The sequence below is a fragment of the Anguilla rostrata genome, chromosome 13, assembly GCF_018555375.3.
Source record: "Anguilla rostrata isolate EN2019 chromosome 13, ASM1855537v3, whole genome shotgun sequence".
Classification (NCBI taxonomy): domain Eukaryota; kingdom Metazoa; phylum Chordata; class Actinopteri; order Anguilliformes; family Anguillidae; genus Anguilla; species Anguilla rostrata.
In genome coordinates this window covers 32233372-32247796 of record NC_057945.1, presented here as the reverse complement: position 1 = coordinate 32247796, position 14425 = coordinate 32233372, and the positions used below count along the sequence as shown (strand labels likewise).

The 14425-nt window shown below is 49.2% G+C and overlaps 1 protein-coding gene across 1 annotated transcript in view; it reads right to left on the bottom strand.

Moving 5' to 3' along the window:
- LOC135237168 (agrin-like) overlaps nt 1-13828 on the bottom strand; it is a 125617-nt gene extending 111789 nt beyond the window's left edge. Inside the window, exons 1-2 of the mRNA XM_064303988.1 lie at nt 13361-13828; nt 9755-9790 (exon numbers count right to left, since the gene is read on the bottom strand). Of these exons, the coding sequence (XP_064160058.1) occupies nt 9755-9790; nt 13361-13523 (199 nt within the window). The 5' untranslated portion in view covers nt 13524-13828. The remainder of the gene's footprint in view (nt 1-9754; nt 9791-13360) is intronic.
- Nucleotides 13829-14425: the final 597 nt, after the last annotated feature.

Genomic DNA, 14425 nt, shown 5'->3' with positions numbered 1-14425 from the left:
GCTAGAACTCATGAAACGGAGAGAAATAAACCAAACAAGAGATAAAGGAGAGAAATGAAATAAGGGGAGAGCGGAGAGAGAAAGGGAGAAATGGGGACCGGAGAATAATAAGGACAGAAAGGGAAACAGATGGGACGGGCCTTAGCCCTGGAGAGCGCTCGTCCTATTTGACTATTTAAAATGGATTAGTGTGGAACATCGCAGAGGGAGGTTATGAATTCTCCACATGAAGAATCGCGGCAGATTGCAGTGAGACGGAGCCGCGTTCTGACGGAGCCGCCGCTAAGTCTGCAGCACAGCCAGCCTCTTACCACAGGCGCGGGAAACAGGGCCCCACGCGGCGTACCGGTGGGTATCAGGAAGTGCCGTCGGCACGGCAGCCGTTCCTTACAGTACGTACGAAAAACCCCATCGTGTCCTATTAGCCCGTATTTCCAAAAAAGCTTTTCAGCTAATCTGCTCCGACTCCCTATCGGCACCCCCCCCCCCCCCCCCCCCCATGGCGCCGGTTCCTGGCCCAGTGCTTTTTTTTTTTTTGGAGGGGGGGGGGGCGGGTAGGATGGGGGCTCCGCCTGCACCTGCCAACCCTTGAAGCAGATCATTATTTCTGTGTCTGGAGACACGCCGCTCGGCACCCCTGCGCTCCACTGGAGGGAGAGGGAAGCTCACGCAGCTAATTAATTACAGAGCGCCAGGTCAGGCCTTCCAATGAACAGAGCGCCGATCGGCCGACTGGGCAGAGGGAGGAGAGAGAAGAAAGAGAGCGGAGGAGGAGAGAAGAGAGAGAGAGAGAAGGAGAGAGAGGGGAGAGAGTGAAGAGAGAGAAAGAGAGGAAGAGAGAGTTGAGAGAGGAGAGAGAGAAAGAGAGAGAGGGAGAGAGAGAGATAGAGAGAGAGAGGGAGAAAGAGAGAGAGAGAGAGAGAGAGAGGAGAGAGAGAGGAGGAGAGGGAGAGGGAGAGAGAGAGGAGAGAGAGAGAGAGAGAGAGAGAGAGAGAGAGAGGGAGAGAGAGAGAGAGAGAGAGAGAGAGCCAGCCTCGGCATGAAGTGCGCTGGGCCAGGTGTGCGGGGGCGGAGTCTCCTTCACCGAGGATGTGCCATGGGGGGTGGGGGGGGGGGGGGGGGAGAGGAGCCATCCAACTTTGGCTCTCTTTGTTTCACGCTACGAATTAAGCTGTCAGTGGCTTTTCTTCCCCCCTAATTATTGCTTTGACACAAACATCCGGCCATCTGGCCTGGCCCGCATACATAAAAAATTTAAGTAAAACATTAAAGCGCACGGCTGGCTGCCAGTACTCTGGGAGGGGAGGGGGGGCGGGGGAAGGGGGGTCAGGATTCTGAAACTGGGGTTCGCAGTTCGATTTGCTCTCGCAAGCACACCTAATGATCTCTGAAATCCCTTTCAAAACACCGGCCTGCTCTGACATTTATTACTGATGCCAGCACGCTGTGGAAGATGGATTTTTTTCCCCCCTCCAGGAACAGAGACATAAATTCGATGGAGGGTGCAGAAATAGGTTTCCAGCCGCCTTTCTTCTCTGCGTCTGGCGGCGCCTGTAACGTGCTTTGGGTATGCAAATCAGGCACATACCTGGCGCTGTGAAGCGGCCACGTAAAAAAAATAAATAAACAAAACATGGCCGCCGTTTCTCTTCTTCTTCAGACATGAGGTCCCACAGAACATCAACAAACGGTTTTGGTATAGCCCAGTAAGTACAGAACAGAGAACCAGTGGAGGAGTGGAGTCAATAGCAAAAGTCAATAGTCCTTAACTTCCCTCACTTTCACCATGATACCCCTGGATGCGCGTTCCACCTAGGAGCCCTCAAGCTACAAACTCTGAGTCCAGCCAAAGGAAACAGACGGGACTGTTGGGCAGTATATCCTTTCCACTGAATCCTGACCGTAGCTCAGCCCAGGGAGTGAGGGCTTCAGCCAGCAGGATATTCCTCGACTCTCCACACAATAGCAGCTCCTCTGGTGTTACGGAAAAGTAATTCGGGGCTGGAATTGTGTTTGGGCAGGAACGAGGGAAGAAAAAAATTGGGAAGAAAAAGCTTTCGAAAAAAATATATAAATGAATAATGGAACAGACAGCTGATGTAGTATGCCCTGATGCATTAGACAGGGCCAAGAAGTTACCAAAGTGACAAACGCACACGCTTGTCAGCTCACAGACATGCAACACCCGTCTGCGAAAACCACCGGCCTCCAGCAACGTTGCCTTCTCTCGACCGGCCTCGTGGTGAAAAGCTGTCAATGGGCTGGTTGGCTGCGAGCCCCTTTCAAGAGCCTTAGCACCTTGTCATAATTGTGAGCAGCGGCGTGGAGCGCGCACGTCAAACAAGCCATTAAGGGAGAGCCACGGAAACAATACAGATTCGATTAGGAGGGGCAGGGATCCCCAGAGGGAGGGGGGGCGGGGGGGGCGGGGACACCCTTTCTTCTGGTTTCTGCCTGCACAGGCTCTCCGGCCGTTGCCCGAGATTTAGGTTACCGCACCAGCCAGAGAAGTACCCTCATCTGTTACAAATTGCATCATTCTCCTCCTCCTTTTGTGTGAACACTGGGGATAAGAGAGAGAGAGAGAGAGAGAGAGAGAGCGGTAGAGCACGTGCTGGGAAGCTCTGGCTGTGCCGGGGCAGATTAGCGTACCGACAAGGGAAACTGCGGAACGTCGGAATTTCGCGGAACTGTGCCCCCCGGATCACTGGCAGGGGACAGCCAACCGTTTGGCGCTATGGCGCGTAGCAACTGGCTGCGAAAACACTGCAGGGGGGGGCTCAAAAACAAGACAGGAGTTCTGGAAATGAGAGCTGGCCTAATGGCGTCCAATGACCGCATTGATCTGTGTAAGTTATACCTCATCAGATACAGCGCTAACAACAACAATGGAGGGCTTTGCTCCTGGTCCAGGGAAAATTGGAGTAGTAACCCTTGCTAATCCCTGACAAACAGCAATTTTCTTAAAAAGTATCAGCACTCTGTTTCTCATTTGTCACTGAACACCGATACAAAGCTGTGAAAAAAGCATTTGCCCCCGACCTGATTGCCTCTATTACCGCATAGCTGTGTAAGTCGCTGTGGACAAGAGTGTCTGCTAAATGCCTGTAATGTAATGCAATGCATATTTGTCACACTGATTGGTTTCAGATCTTTTGACAAAATGGAGTATTAGACAAAGGGAAACTGAGTAAACACAAGACACATCAAAAGTTTTGAAAAACCCATATCACCCTTGTGAGAAAGTCATTTTAATCAGCGAGACAAATATGCAATAATACAGGAAATGAGGAAACACTTTTTCATGGCACTGTATCCAATTAGAGCTTGAAATTCATGTTTACCAGAAAATGTGAATTAGCACTGAAAATGCATCCCAGCGAAAGTGCTTCACTGGCAGCAGAAACAACATGGATAGTTTACAGGCCCCGTGGGGTCTAAATGCAAATGTTTGGTACGTACAACTTAATACTTATCCTCAGGTTTACAGCATCGAAGAACAGCGCTTGGTACCCGTTAAAAAATACTGTGAGATATTCTACTGTCCATGACAGGACGTGGACCCTTGTGTGAAGGCCGGCCTGTCTCAGGATGTCAAGCCCACAACGTCACGGTCGGACGGCTACGCTGACGTAGGTCCAAGTCCGAGGCTCCGGGAACGGCCGTGATGTCACTGCACAAAATCTCCCAGGTAACGCAGCTTGGGCGGCCGCCGTAGACCGTGACGGACGGAAGAGTCAACCGGCGCCTCTACCCACCCCCGCCTTCAACCGCCATTTTTGAGAAACGAGCCTTCGCGGTCTTCGTCGACCTTCTGCGTTTTCTTTCTTTTTGACTCGCGACGTCCAAAATGTATTTTTCCCCTCACGGATCAATATCCCGCGCCCCGGTTTTCTCTGCTGTTCCGCTGCAGGCTCACGCAGCGGCGGCTCAGACAGGAAAATGTCAAAACAAGTCAGATTTGTGTCTCCTTTTATGAGGCTATCAGGAGAGCTAACTATATCCCGGTGCTTACGCAGGCAGCATACAGGAGGCTAATGAGGCCTGGGAAACTGCATCCAGCGGCTTTTCTGGAGAAATCCGGGAATTTGTTTGCGAGTATAACACATAACATAAATACACTGTGTGTGTGTGAGTGTGTGTGTGTGTGGGTGTGTGTGAGCGTGCATGTGTCTGTGTGTGTATGCGTGCGTGAGCATGTGTGTGTGCGTGGGTGAGCGCGTGAGCTTGCGTGTGAGTGTGTGTGAGTGTGTGTGTGTGTGAGTGTGTGTTTGTGTGTGTGAGCGTGTGTGTGAGCGCGTGCGTGTGTGTGAGTGTGTGTCTATTCACAGTAGACAGCCTCAAACACACAGTGTCCCAATAATGTCACATCTTGTAGAGAATGCGGGGCTAATATAGCTCTCTTTGAAGGCTCATTGCTCAGGTAATCTCACCGTATGCTAAGCAGATGCTAATCCACGAGAGCATCTGAACTCAGGCTACCTTTAATGTGGGGCTACCATCCTCAGCGCCCCGAAAGATGAGGGAGATTTCAGGCCTCATTGTGCAGAATCAGCGCCGTGAAGAGATTTAATTAAGATAACGGAGGCGCAGTAATTAAATCCACCGCTCTCCGGGTGAGAGTCTCACTGTCAAGAACACAGCGAGGATCAAATTAATTACTGACAGATTTTTTTTCCCCCATTCTTTCTTTTTCTATGCATTATAAGTTATGTAGGACTCACTCTCCACACTCCAAGAGGCAGCCTAAAATTGTTGCCCCTGGAAAACGTCCACCATCAGCATCACACTGTATTGAGCTACCATACACCGTAATCCATTACTTATTTTATTTACTTATTTTATTATCATACACGTCCCTATATTTCTCTCTCCCACAAGCAGTCCCATTCCCACATACATTTTGCATATACCTATAATTAGTGTTTTTTTTTTTTTACACTGAATGTTTGTTTTTTTTTTATTGTGAGAATGGTATGCTACTTTAATGCACAACTGGGGATCAATAAATGCCAACACTGTAACTGTACAGTTTTGTAATGTTACTTGCATGCTCACTGAATTCAATATAATATTGACAGAATGTGTCTTTCCACATTTACATCTGGAAACAACACAGAAAAGCCTCTAATTCTCTAATTCTGCCTTGGAACAAATTTTAACTACACTTAAAAGAATTATACAGCAGCAAGGGAAAGAAAGCACTATTTCATGTCTATGATATTCAGAATTAATGTAACACTGTTCCAATTAAAAATTGGGGCACATAGTTATTTATCTGCAAAAACACTTTGAAGAGCCGTCCTTTGAAATTCTTCCAAGGACTCAATAGGAAATGGCATTAATGTGTCGACAGTACAACAGCATCCTCAACCAAAACAGTCACGACACAGAAGCGTAACAGGCGATTTGAAGCCATAATTCCTCCAGTTAGAGGAGGAACAGAATAATTCTATTCGCGAAGTACCCTCAGTAAGTGAGAGAAAACATTATGGAGGTGGGTTGGACATCCAAGACATTTTCCTAAACCGCTGGAACAACTCAAAAAGCAGATTCCTTTTGTTCACCCGGTGGGTTCCAACAATACTCTAACAGATATCCGTCGTTATTATCACTGTGAACAACTGATGATTGATGAGAAAGCCCAAAATTTCCACTGATCTTTGCCACTGTGTTAGGGACATAACTGGCTCCTTCCTGCTTTTTTTTTTTTGGTTCAAATTGAGAAGTTATAAAGTGGAAAAGAAGTGGAAGTCAGCCTATGGCACTTTAAATGGTTGCCCAACTGGGTTGATGCTGATGGGCAAAATCCTGTACTGTTATCAGACACCATCTGGGCTGGGATCACAAATCCCTACCAGCTAAGGAATCGTCCAATTTTTATTTAAAGCCCAGCTTTACTGCTGGCATGCCAAAAGCGAGAAGAACGCGCACACAAAAAAAAAAAAAAAAAAAACTTGCGAGGCCTTTCAATTTTTTTATGTACCAGAGTGAGCTCACACACCCATCGACTGACAAACAGACAAGCATGACTTTAATTCTTGCCAAGCCTTTACCCTGGATGAGCTCACTCAAGATTCCACAGAACTGGCTTTCCCCCACGGGATAGAAATCTATCTTTCATTTCTGTCTGAAGACAACAGCCTAATTTGGAGCAACTGCTACAATACCTCAAAACGACAGGCAATAATTATCTTGGTATCCGACTTCAGATGCAAGTGAGGCACTAATTAAAGGGAGCTTTGTCACTTTGCCGCTTTTGAAAGCCGAAAATCAGGCTTTTATTAGTAAGGATTTATCCAATAATCACTGAGCACAGACAAAAGCATTCTGTATGATAAATCTGGTAACTATCACCAATCCATCCTCTGCAGTTAGTTGTTTTCCAATAACATGTTTTACAGCACCTTTGATTTCATACAACAGCCTTCTAAAATCCCATAACTACACTATATGACCAAAGGTATCTGGACACCCCTTGGTCGGAGGCTGTTTTTCATGGTTTGGGCTAGGCCCCTTAGTTCCAGTGATGGAAAATCTTCATGCAATGACATTCTAGACGATTCTGTGCTTCCAACTTTGTGGCAACTGTTTGGGGAAGGTCCTTTCCTGTTTCAGCATGACAGTGCCCCCGGGCACACAGCGAAGGTCCATATAGAAATGGAATTGTTGAGATTGGTGTGGATTGACCAACTCCATATTAATACCCATAATTTTGGATGGAACGTTAGATGTCAGGTGTCCACATACTTTTGGCCATGTAGTGCACATCAGGTGCAAAAATAAATCGCTCAATAAATAAAACCTGAACATTTCTGTCAATCGATGGCCCTTAATTTAATCTACTATTGATCTTAGACTTGGAAAACCACTTTCTTCTTTTTTTGGCTTTCTATTTGGAATGCTCATTCATATTTGTGAGACCGTCTCAGTCTTACAGTACAAAGCCCTCCGTCAAATTTCAGAGATGGCAGGCTGGCACGTGCTCGTCCCTCAAAGCCTCCTCTGAAGGCATCTGCAGCCGCCCGATCAATCTTTTAGTTTTTTTTTATAGTTTTCTTTTTTTAATGACAGCCCTTGACAGGACTATCTGTGGCGTTTCACTCTGAAAACGCAGAAACAGCCGCAGTTTGAGAGCGCAGCCTTTCTCCATCGGCAAATGAGCCCGGCGATCGATAGCCCAGCGTTTGGAAGACTTCGGGGGAGGTTTAGGCGGCGCCTCACACATATTGCATTTCTCACCCGCATTGGCACACTCTTTTTTTCTTTTTCTTTTCTTTTCTTTTTAACCTGTCAAATTGGAGCCTCTTGTATTTAGCAGTGCAAACCAATCTTGTCTGCCATTAAACAGATTACAAAAAAAGAACACACAAGAGGACACACAGGAGGAGTGAGTTGTGTGTTGCAATGTTTGGTACAGAAGGAGACACAAATACCACAGCCCCTCTCTGAATGGGCTTCATTCAGGCACAACTGTCCAGCCAAGTAGCCTGGCCAGCCTCTCACTGAGGTGATGCATATTAATCTGGACTGAGCTTAAGAGTTGTTTTTGGAGGGGGGGTGGGGATATATTCTCAGGCTCGTTATAGGGGGATCTGGGCTGAAGTCACCTCCAAATTTTGGACAAAGAAAGCCAGTTCCAATTGCATACGTGCTGGAAAACAAATTTCATCTATATACAATGTGCTTATATATAAGAACTAATTTTAAAGTTGGCTAACATGAAGGAATATTACTACTAGCAGACATAATTGGCGGTTAGTGTGATGTTTGATGTGGGTAATTAATGACTGTTGGAGGATTAATATGCTGGAGTATTTTTGATTATGTGATCTGCAGGAACATTACTAGAGAAGTGTTTGAAATGATTAACCAGTATAAATTGAAAGATCCAAGAATTTACGAGAATTAAAAAACCATGGTTTAAGAACTGAGGTTCCCCTACTGAGCTCATCACTCACACATCAAGCTAAGAACACAAAATTAGCACAGCTAACCGACTAACACAACTAACAGCACAGAATCCTCTGCCTTGAAATTCACTTTCTTTCGTTTAAATCATTTTGAACCACGCCAAACTATTGTGACACCTGAGCTGGCACTGTCACTGGCAAGGTCAAAAAACAAATTTACAAAATGCGGGAAAAAAAGGTCGTAAAGGTCTTTTAGAATGTGGGACCGTTACCAAGTAAAGATGGCGATTAATGGAACATTCGCTGTGGGTTCTTCTGTGAGAGATGGTCCCTAAAAGCATCAGAGCCATAAAAGCCTTTAGCTGATGGCATGTAGTGATCAGAGCATTTAAAAATCTGCTACGTTGATACGAGGGAAGTGGGGGGGGGGGAATGTTTGTTGAGAAAATGTGAGAAGTGGTTGGAGAAATATGCTTTGACGGAAGATTTTTAACTACAGGAAGGATATATCGGCATAAACTGCAGAATGTATTCACTTACTGTAACAAAATATATATATTTTTTATGACTACATATAAAAACAACATCTGTAGACATAGTCATCCATGGCAGAAACTGGCATCTGTCCCATGTGACTGTATAATAGCTTTATTAACACAGTCTATCTACGTCTATCGAGAGTTAATCTCTCTCTTTATCTCAGTCTCACTTGTTTCCATGTAAAACAAGGGTTGAAATTCCAATTCGCTGACATCTATGTCTTACATCACATCCAATTTATATTCAAACGTCTATTTACTAAAGACTAGCTGGAAATTGTAGCCACGACTTAACGTAAAAGATATGAATCAGGCTAAGTATGGCCACACCAATACAGAAAATATGCACCTTATTTACTCCCCAGCCCAGACATGCAAATACCGTTCATTCATATACAGTGTATGCACAACATGTCACTGCGTATAAATAGGGAGAAAAGGAAAGATAGTAGTTTATTAAACAATTAGTAAACACAGTAAATAGTGAATAAATATAAGGGAATATATATCCTTTTCACAGCAAAAGACATTCATATTTTTAACCAAACCTAAGAAGAATGTGCAAGCTTTGAAGGGACACTCCAGTGAGCCGAGCCCCAACTCGTTCAGTCAAACTGTTGCATGAATGTACCCGACAAAGTTTCAAAAATAGCAAAGACTATCTGTCCTCATTAAGATTTCGCCATTCGCCAGCAGAGTGCCGTTGGTGGTTTTCGTGACTGTGGCAGATCGAGCAGCAGAAACGGGCCGACTCGTAGCCGCGAAAAGGCAGAGGGGGCGAGCGGGTGACCGCCGCGGGGGGGGTGCGAAGGTCCGCCCGACCGGAGCCGCACACGCCCGCCCCACATACCACACAGGGACAGCTGGGGGGGGGGGGCGGGATTTAACGAGGTGGAAGAGATCGCGATTATACCACGCGACGGACACGCCAGGGATGAAACCAGAGTCATCGAGAGGCACCGTCTCCAGGGAGAGATCTGAAGTGCCGTCCCATTCCAAACGGCCATCACTGAAAGAGCTGGCCCTGACCCAAAAAGCAACACAAACGGCTGCTTAGGGCTGTGCGTCCACCAGGGGGCTCCCAAACTAATATACTAATATATACATATATATATATAATTAGGGGGTACAGTAGGTGGGCTGGGTATCCCCCAAATCAAATCCTGCTTAGCGCCCCTCACAGGCCAGGGCTGGCACTGACCGTTGAAGACCAGAGCGCAGACCAACACCCCCCCCCCCACCTGCTCTACCGGCATCAACGCGAGCGATCGGCGTAAAAAAAAAAAACATCAGGAGACTTACCATCCGGGGGCGGCGTTGGGGTGAAGGGAGGTTTGTCTGGAAAGAAAGAGGAGAGAGAGAGAAAAAAAAACAACAAGTTTAGAATGACGGCCGTTACATTGGAGTTACATAAAGGGTTAAAGAACAGGGAACACTTCGCTGCGTGCCACCTCGAGCCACAGCTGTGCGACGAGCGCGAGGACCAGAAGTGAGAGTAACGCTTGCGGGCAGGAAACTGGCTTGCGCTCACAAACGGACAAACTCCCCCCAGCGCCCCTCTCCAGGCGAAGGGGAATTAACCAAAGAAAATAAGCGTGAGTAACCAGAGACTAGCGAACGCGCTGCCGGGCTCCTAATAACCTTGCACCTTAAGAGCGCGGAAATAATGTTTAATATGTAAGAGGTTTTTAAAAAAAAAATCCATTCCTGCCGGGAAAGGAAAGTTTTCATACAAAAAAAAAGTACAAAAGCAAACAATTATGCTTCAGAAGTTTAAACAGTATTAACAGTCCGGGCAATTTGTGTCAGGCGTATTTCACAAACTGCGTACGTTCGATCGCAATACGTGGCGAAAAGCAGACGGAACACAAACGACCTCTGTCAACAGTTTTTTTTTCGTCTGTCGCACATATTTTGTCTGCACGGGGCTGGGCCTGGATCGCAGCCCAACGTGCTGGCCAAACAAAACATAAATATTGACGCATATGTGAACGCGCACCATCTGCAGATGAGGCCAAAGAGGGCCTATTGAAATTGCACCGCTTAAGATTACTAGCACGAAGGGCGCCACATTGGACCACTGCTGAACATGTGACTGCAGCGGCTGGGAACTGGAAAGCAAGCATTCCCCGCCCAGTTCAAAAAATGAATTGAAAATAATTACTAGCATATCCCCATAAACTGGGCAATGGGCAACAGGGCAGGGGGGAGGGAAAGGTGGCGGGCAAACCTACAATCTGCCCGGCAACCAAAGCCCGACTCTGGTGATGTCAGAACTCACATTTGTACTAAAGTGGCATTTTTTCCCTAGCACAGATGGGTCGCGGTGACCTTTCTTCAGGGCAAAGGGTGAAGCGGAGTGAAAACACTGCCAAACCCCCCCATAGACAAAATAAGAACGGTCTGTTCTTCTTCTATTAATTATACGGCAGCGCCTCTTTATCAGGAAACACGGATTAGAACGTTTGTTTATCTCAAACAGCATCCAGGAGCCAGGTTTACCGCTTTAGATTCGGGCTCTCTTCAAACGGCCCGTCGAGCAGCAGTGTGAGGAAGAGGCAGTTGGGTGGGGGGGGGGCACGTGGTGGCTTTGGGAGAGCTGGGGGGGGGAGGCGTTCTTTCACTTTCAAGTGCCTCGGTAATGAAGTGTCTGTTGAGGCAGTCTCCGGGTCAGTTGTGATGGCTGTGGCCTTTCTGCTCATTAACGCAGCCCAGCACAGCAGAGCAGAGGCAGGGCGTGGCCGAAGAAGACCGCGCCCTCAACAGACTGTCACGGCTCCGCGACGTCACGGTGACTCACGTAACTGCGAACTGGCCAACAGGCAAGCGAGTGCATGTGCACGCGTGTCTCGGGTTTGCTGTTCATACTGTATACTGTGCATGTGCCGAATCTGAATACGCATATGTGTGCGTGCGTCTGTGTGTGTGTGTGTTAGTGTTTGTGTGTGTTGGTGTGAATGGCATGTTTGTATGCAGCTATGTGCACACATTTGTGCCTGTGTGAATGCCACCTCTGCCTCTGAGGCTTGCTTTAGCCTATTATGGGCAAATCTAACTGAATTTCTGTTCCAACCCCAGTGACATCCCTCACTATTACACGCGCCCAGCAGCAAGACCAGCGTACCGAAGAACCAGAGTTCCACTGTCCTGATCGGGTTGAAAGCCGCGTCACCCAGCTTCCTGTCAAAATGAAGTACGATGCCACCCAGATCCCAACGGGACAATCTTCTGCCAAACTGACAAAAAGCTTTGTGATGCTAATGACCCGTGGTGTGTCCCCAACCCTTCTTCCTGTCTGTGAGAAGTGAAGGCTGAAATGGGGGTGGGGGTGGGGGTAGAGGAGGGGGATTGGGGGGGTGGAAGGGTTTGTGCTGTTTTAGCACAGAGGTAGAAACACTTCTTAAAAAAGTTGGCTTGGAGAGTTTGGGGTCTTGCACAAATGCTCTCGCAAAGAGCCACCCTGGAACTCTGGAGAGTCGCAGTCTAATTAAATGCACCGACAAACCAAAAATAGGTTTAAAGGGAATTTTTAAAAAAAGCTATTTCCCAACAGCCGCTGCAGTACACTTCAGAGACATCCACATTCAGCGAAATAATCCCTTGTTATTTTGTCTACTGATCTGCCAGTGTGATGGCACAGAGGACAGAGCTGTATCGGCGAGGCGGACACAAACACCACGAATTCGGCGCTGACGCCGATAAGGCCAGAAAGCGAGAGCATAAGAACAGCCAAATGCCACGCGTCTCACGTCCAACGTCCCCCTGCTCTGTGCCCCCCCGGGTCTGGGACGGTCATTAAAACACAGGCCACCGCAGAAACACAGCTCTCTCTACCCGATTCCTCATTCTTTCTGTAGCGTTCTCTTGATGCGCTTTCAAGTAAACTCTTTCATGTTTCGATCACACGCCTATTTGAAAGCCCCGCCGCAAGCAACAGCGGACACCCAGCACGCAAAAAGCACGCCCCAGCGCGAAGCCACGCCGGAGCGCACAGCGCGTACGCACAGACGGACGTACACGGACGCTCACAGACGCGTAACGCGCTCACAGACTACGCTCACGACGCGCAAGCTCCAGACACAACGCGTCGGCTCCAAATTCAAGCCGGGACTCGCGTTCTGAAAAGCGAAAGGCCAGCTCATCGCGGCGCGGCGGCTATCGCCATCGCGTCTGTGAGTCGCGTTCCAACGCTCAACGGAACGCCGTTTGTTTTTTTCGCGCGGGAGAGCAGAGGGTTCAGGCTGGTTTTTTTTTTGCAGCAGAACGACACCGTTCTGATGTCACCTCCCCCCTCTCCCGTAGTTAATACACGCCGCCTGCAATGACGGCAGCATCACAGGTGAAGAGGGCGTGCTGAGCTTTTCCTTTACACCGTCTCTCTGTACCGTTCAGCATTGTGCTACAGTTAAAACTACAGCAGAGTGCAAACGACAACATGAACCCACGTGATCTACGGATAAAACCTGAATGTGCCAGGACTATCATGCTCAGAGCCACACATCCATAAGCACACACACACACACACTCACAAACAGATACACGTGCACGTTAAGGCACACACTCACACACGAGGGCACATAAACATTCGTGCACATGTACACGAGCGGGCACGCACACACACACACACAGTCACACACACAAAAATAGATACACGTGCACGTCAAGGCACGCACTCACACACGAGGGCACACAAAGATTCATGCACATGTACACAAGCGGGCACGGGCACGCACACACATACACACACACACACACCACTAACTGACACAGATACACGAACCCGTCACACACAGACACTGAGACACACGGAGGCTGAACCACAAGCACGTGCGCAGGTGAACACGCTCGCTCAGCTGACAGGAGACAGGAGTGGTCAGGCACACGAGGGTGGGGGGGGAGAAAACCTACAGTTGTTGAGGAAGAGGAGCACGGCGAAGCCCAGGGTGGAGGTGGCGAGGAGGATGAGGCAGATGTTGCAGGGGATCATGAAGTAGCGCACCACCAGGGAGACCTTGTGCTGGTACATCCGCTCCCTCTCAGGGGTGGCGCTGGGGTAGTGACAGCTAGTCATGCTGCACTCCACACCTCCGGGCGGGGGGGGGGGGGGGGGGGGGGGGGGTGGGGTCGCACACACGTGGGATGCGGACGAGAAGAAGAAGGAGCGTGGAGGAGAAAAAAAAAAAGGAAAAGAACGCCCGAACGGGGCTCAAACTCCGCGGTCCGTCCTCCGCAGGCGTCTGGTCGCCGGTGCTCTTGGGAAACGGTGGAGAAAGCGTCGGCTGGTCCTCCAGCGCGGCATGTCAGTTCCCGTTCCCCCGCGCGCCACAGGGAAGGAGAAGGGGACTTCAGCCGTGTCCCCCCCCCACCCCCCCTCTCCGCCCCGCTTCGTTTGTTCAGTCCGTGTGAAAGAAAGCTAGCCTGCCGGTGGCCAGAGGGGGCGGGTGGGGGTGGGGGGTGGGGGGGGGAGGCGCAGGTGCGAGGCTCCGCTCGGCCGGGGGCTCCCGGGGCGCTCCGACGCCGACTCGGGCGGGCGGCAGGTGCACAATCAGAGCTCCGACACTTTCGTAAACTCCGCGCGCTTTAAACCCCCCCTTGCCCCCCCCCCACCCCGGGAGATAAGAACGCGGAGAGAGGAATCCCGCTACCGCACGCGGAAACAAATCAAGCCCAGACCGGGGCTGGCGTCTGCTCGTCCGCCCTGCCAGAGCTCATCTCTCCCTCTCGCTCCGCGATAGAAAACGATAAAAAAAGAGAGCAGTGCACGCTTATACACTGACACCCCCCCCTTCCCCTTTCACTGATCCCTGCACACACACCCCCCACCACCACCACCCCCGACCCCACCGATCCGTCACGGTCCCCCTCCCCTCACGCCCCCACCCCCCCCTCACCCACCCGCCCACGCGGCTGTCAAGATTCTGGGCTGGGGTTAGCGTAGCGCTCGTCAGGAGTTCCTGGCGGGACGGCGGGGCA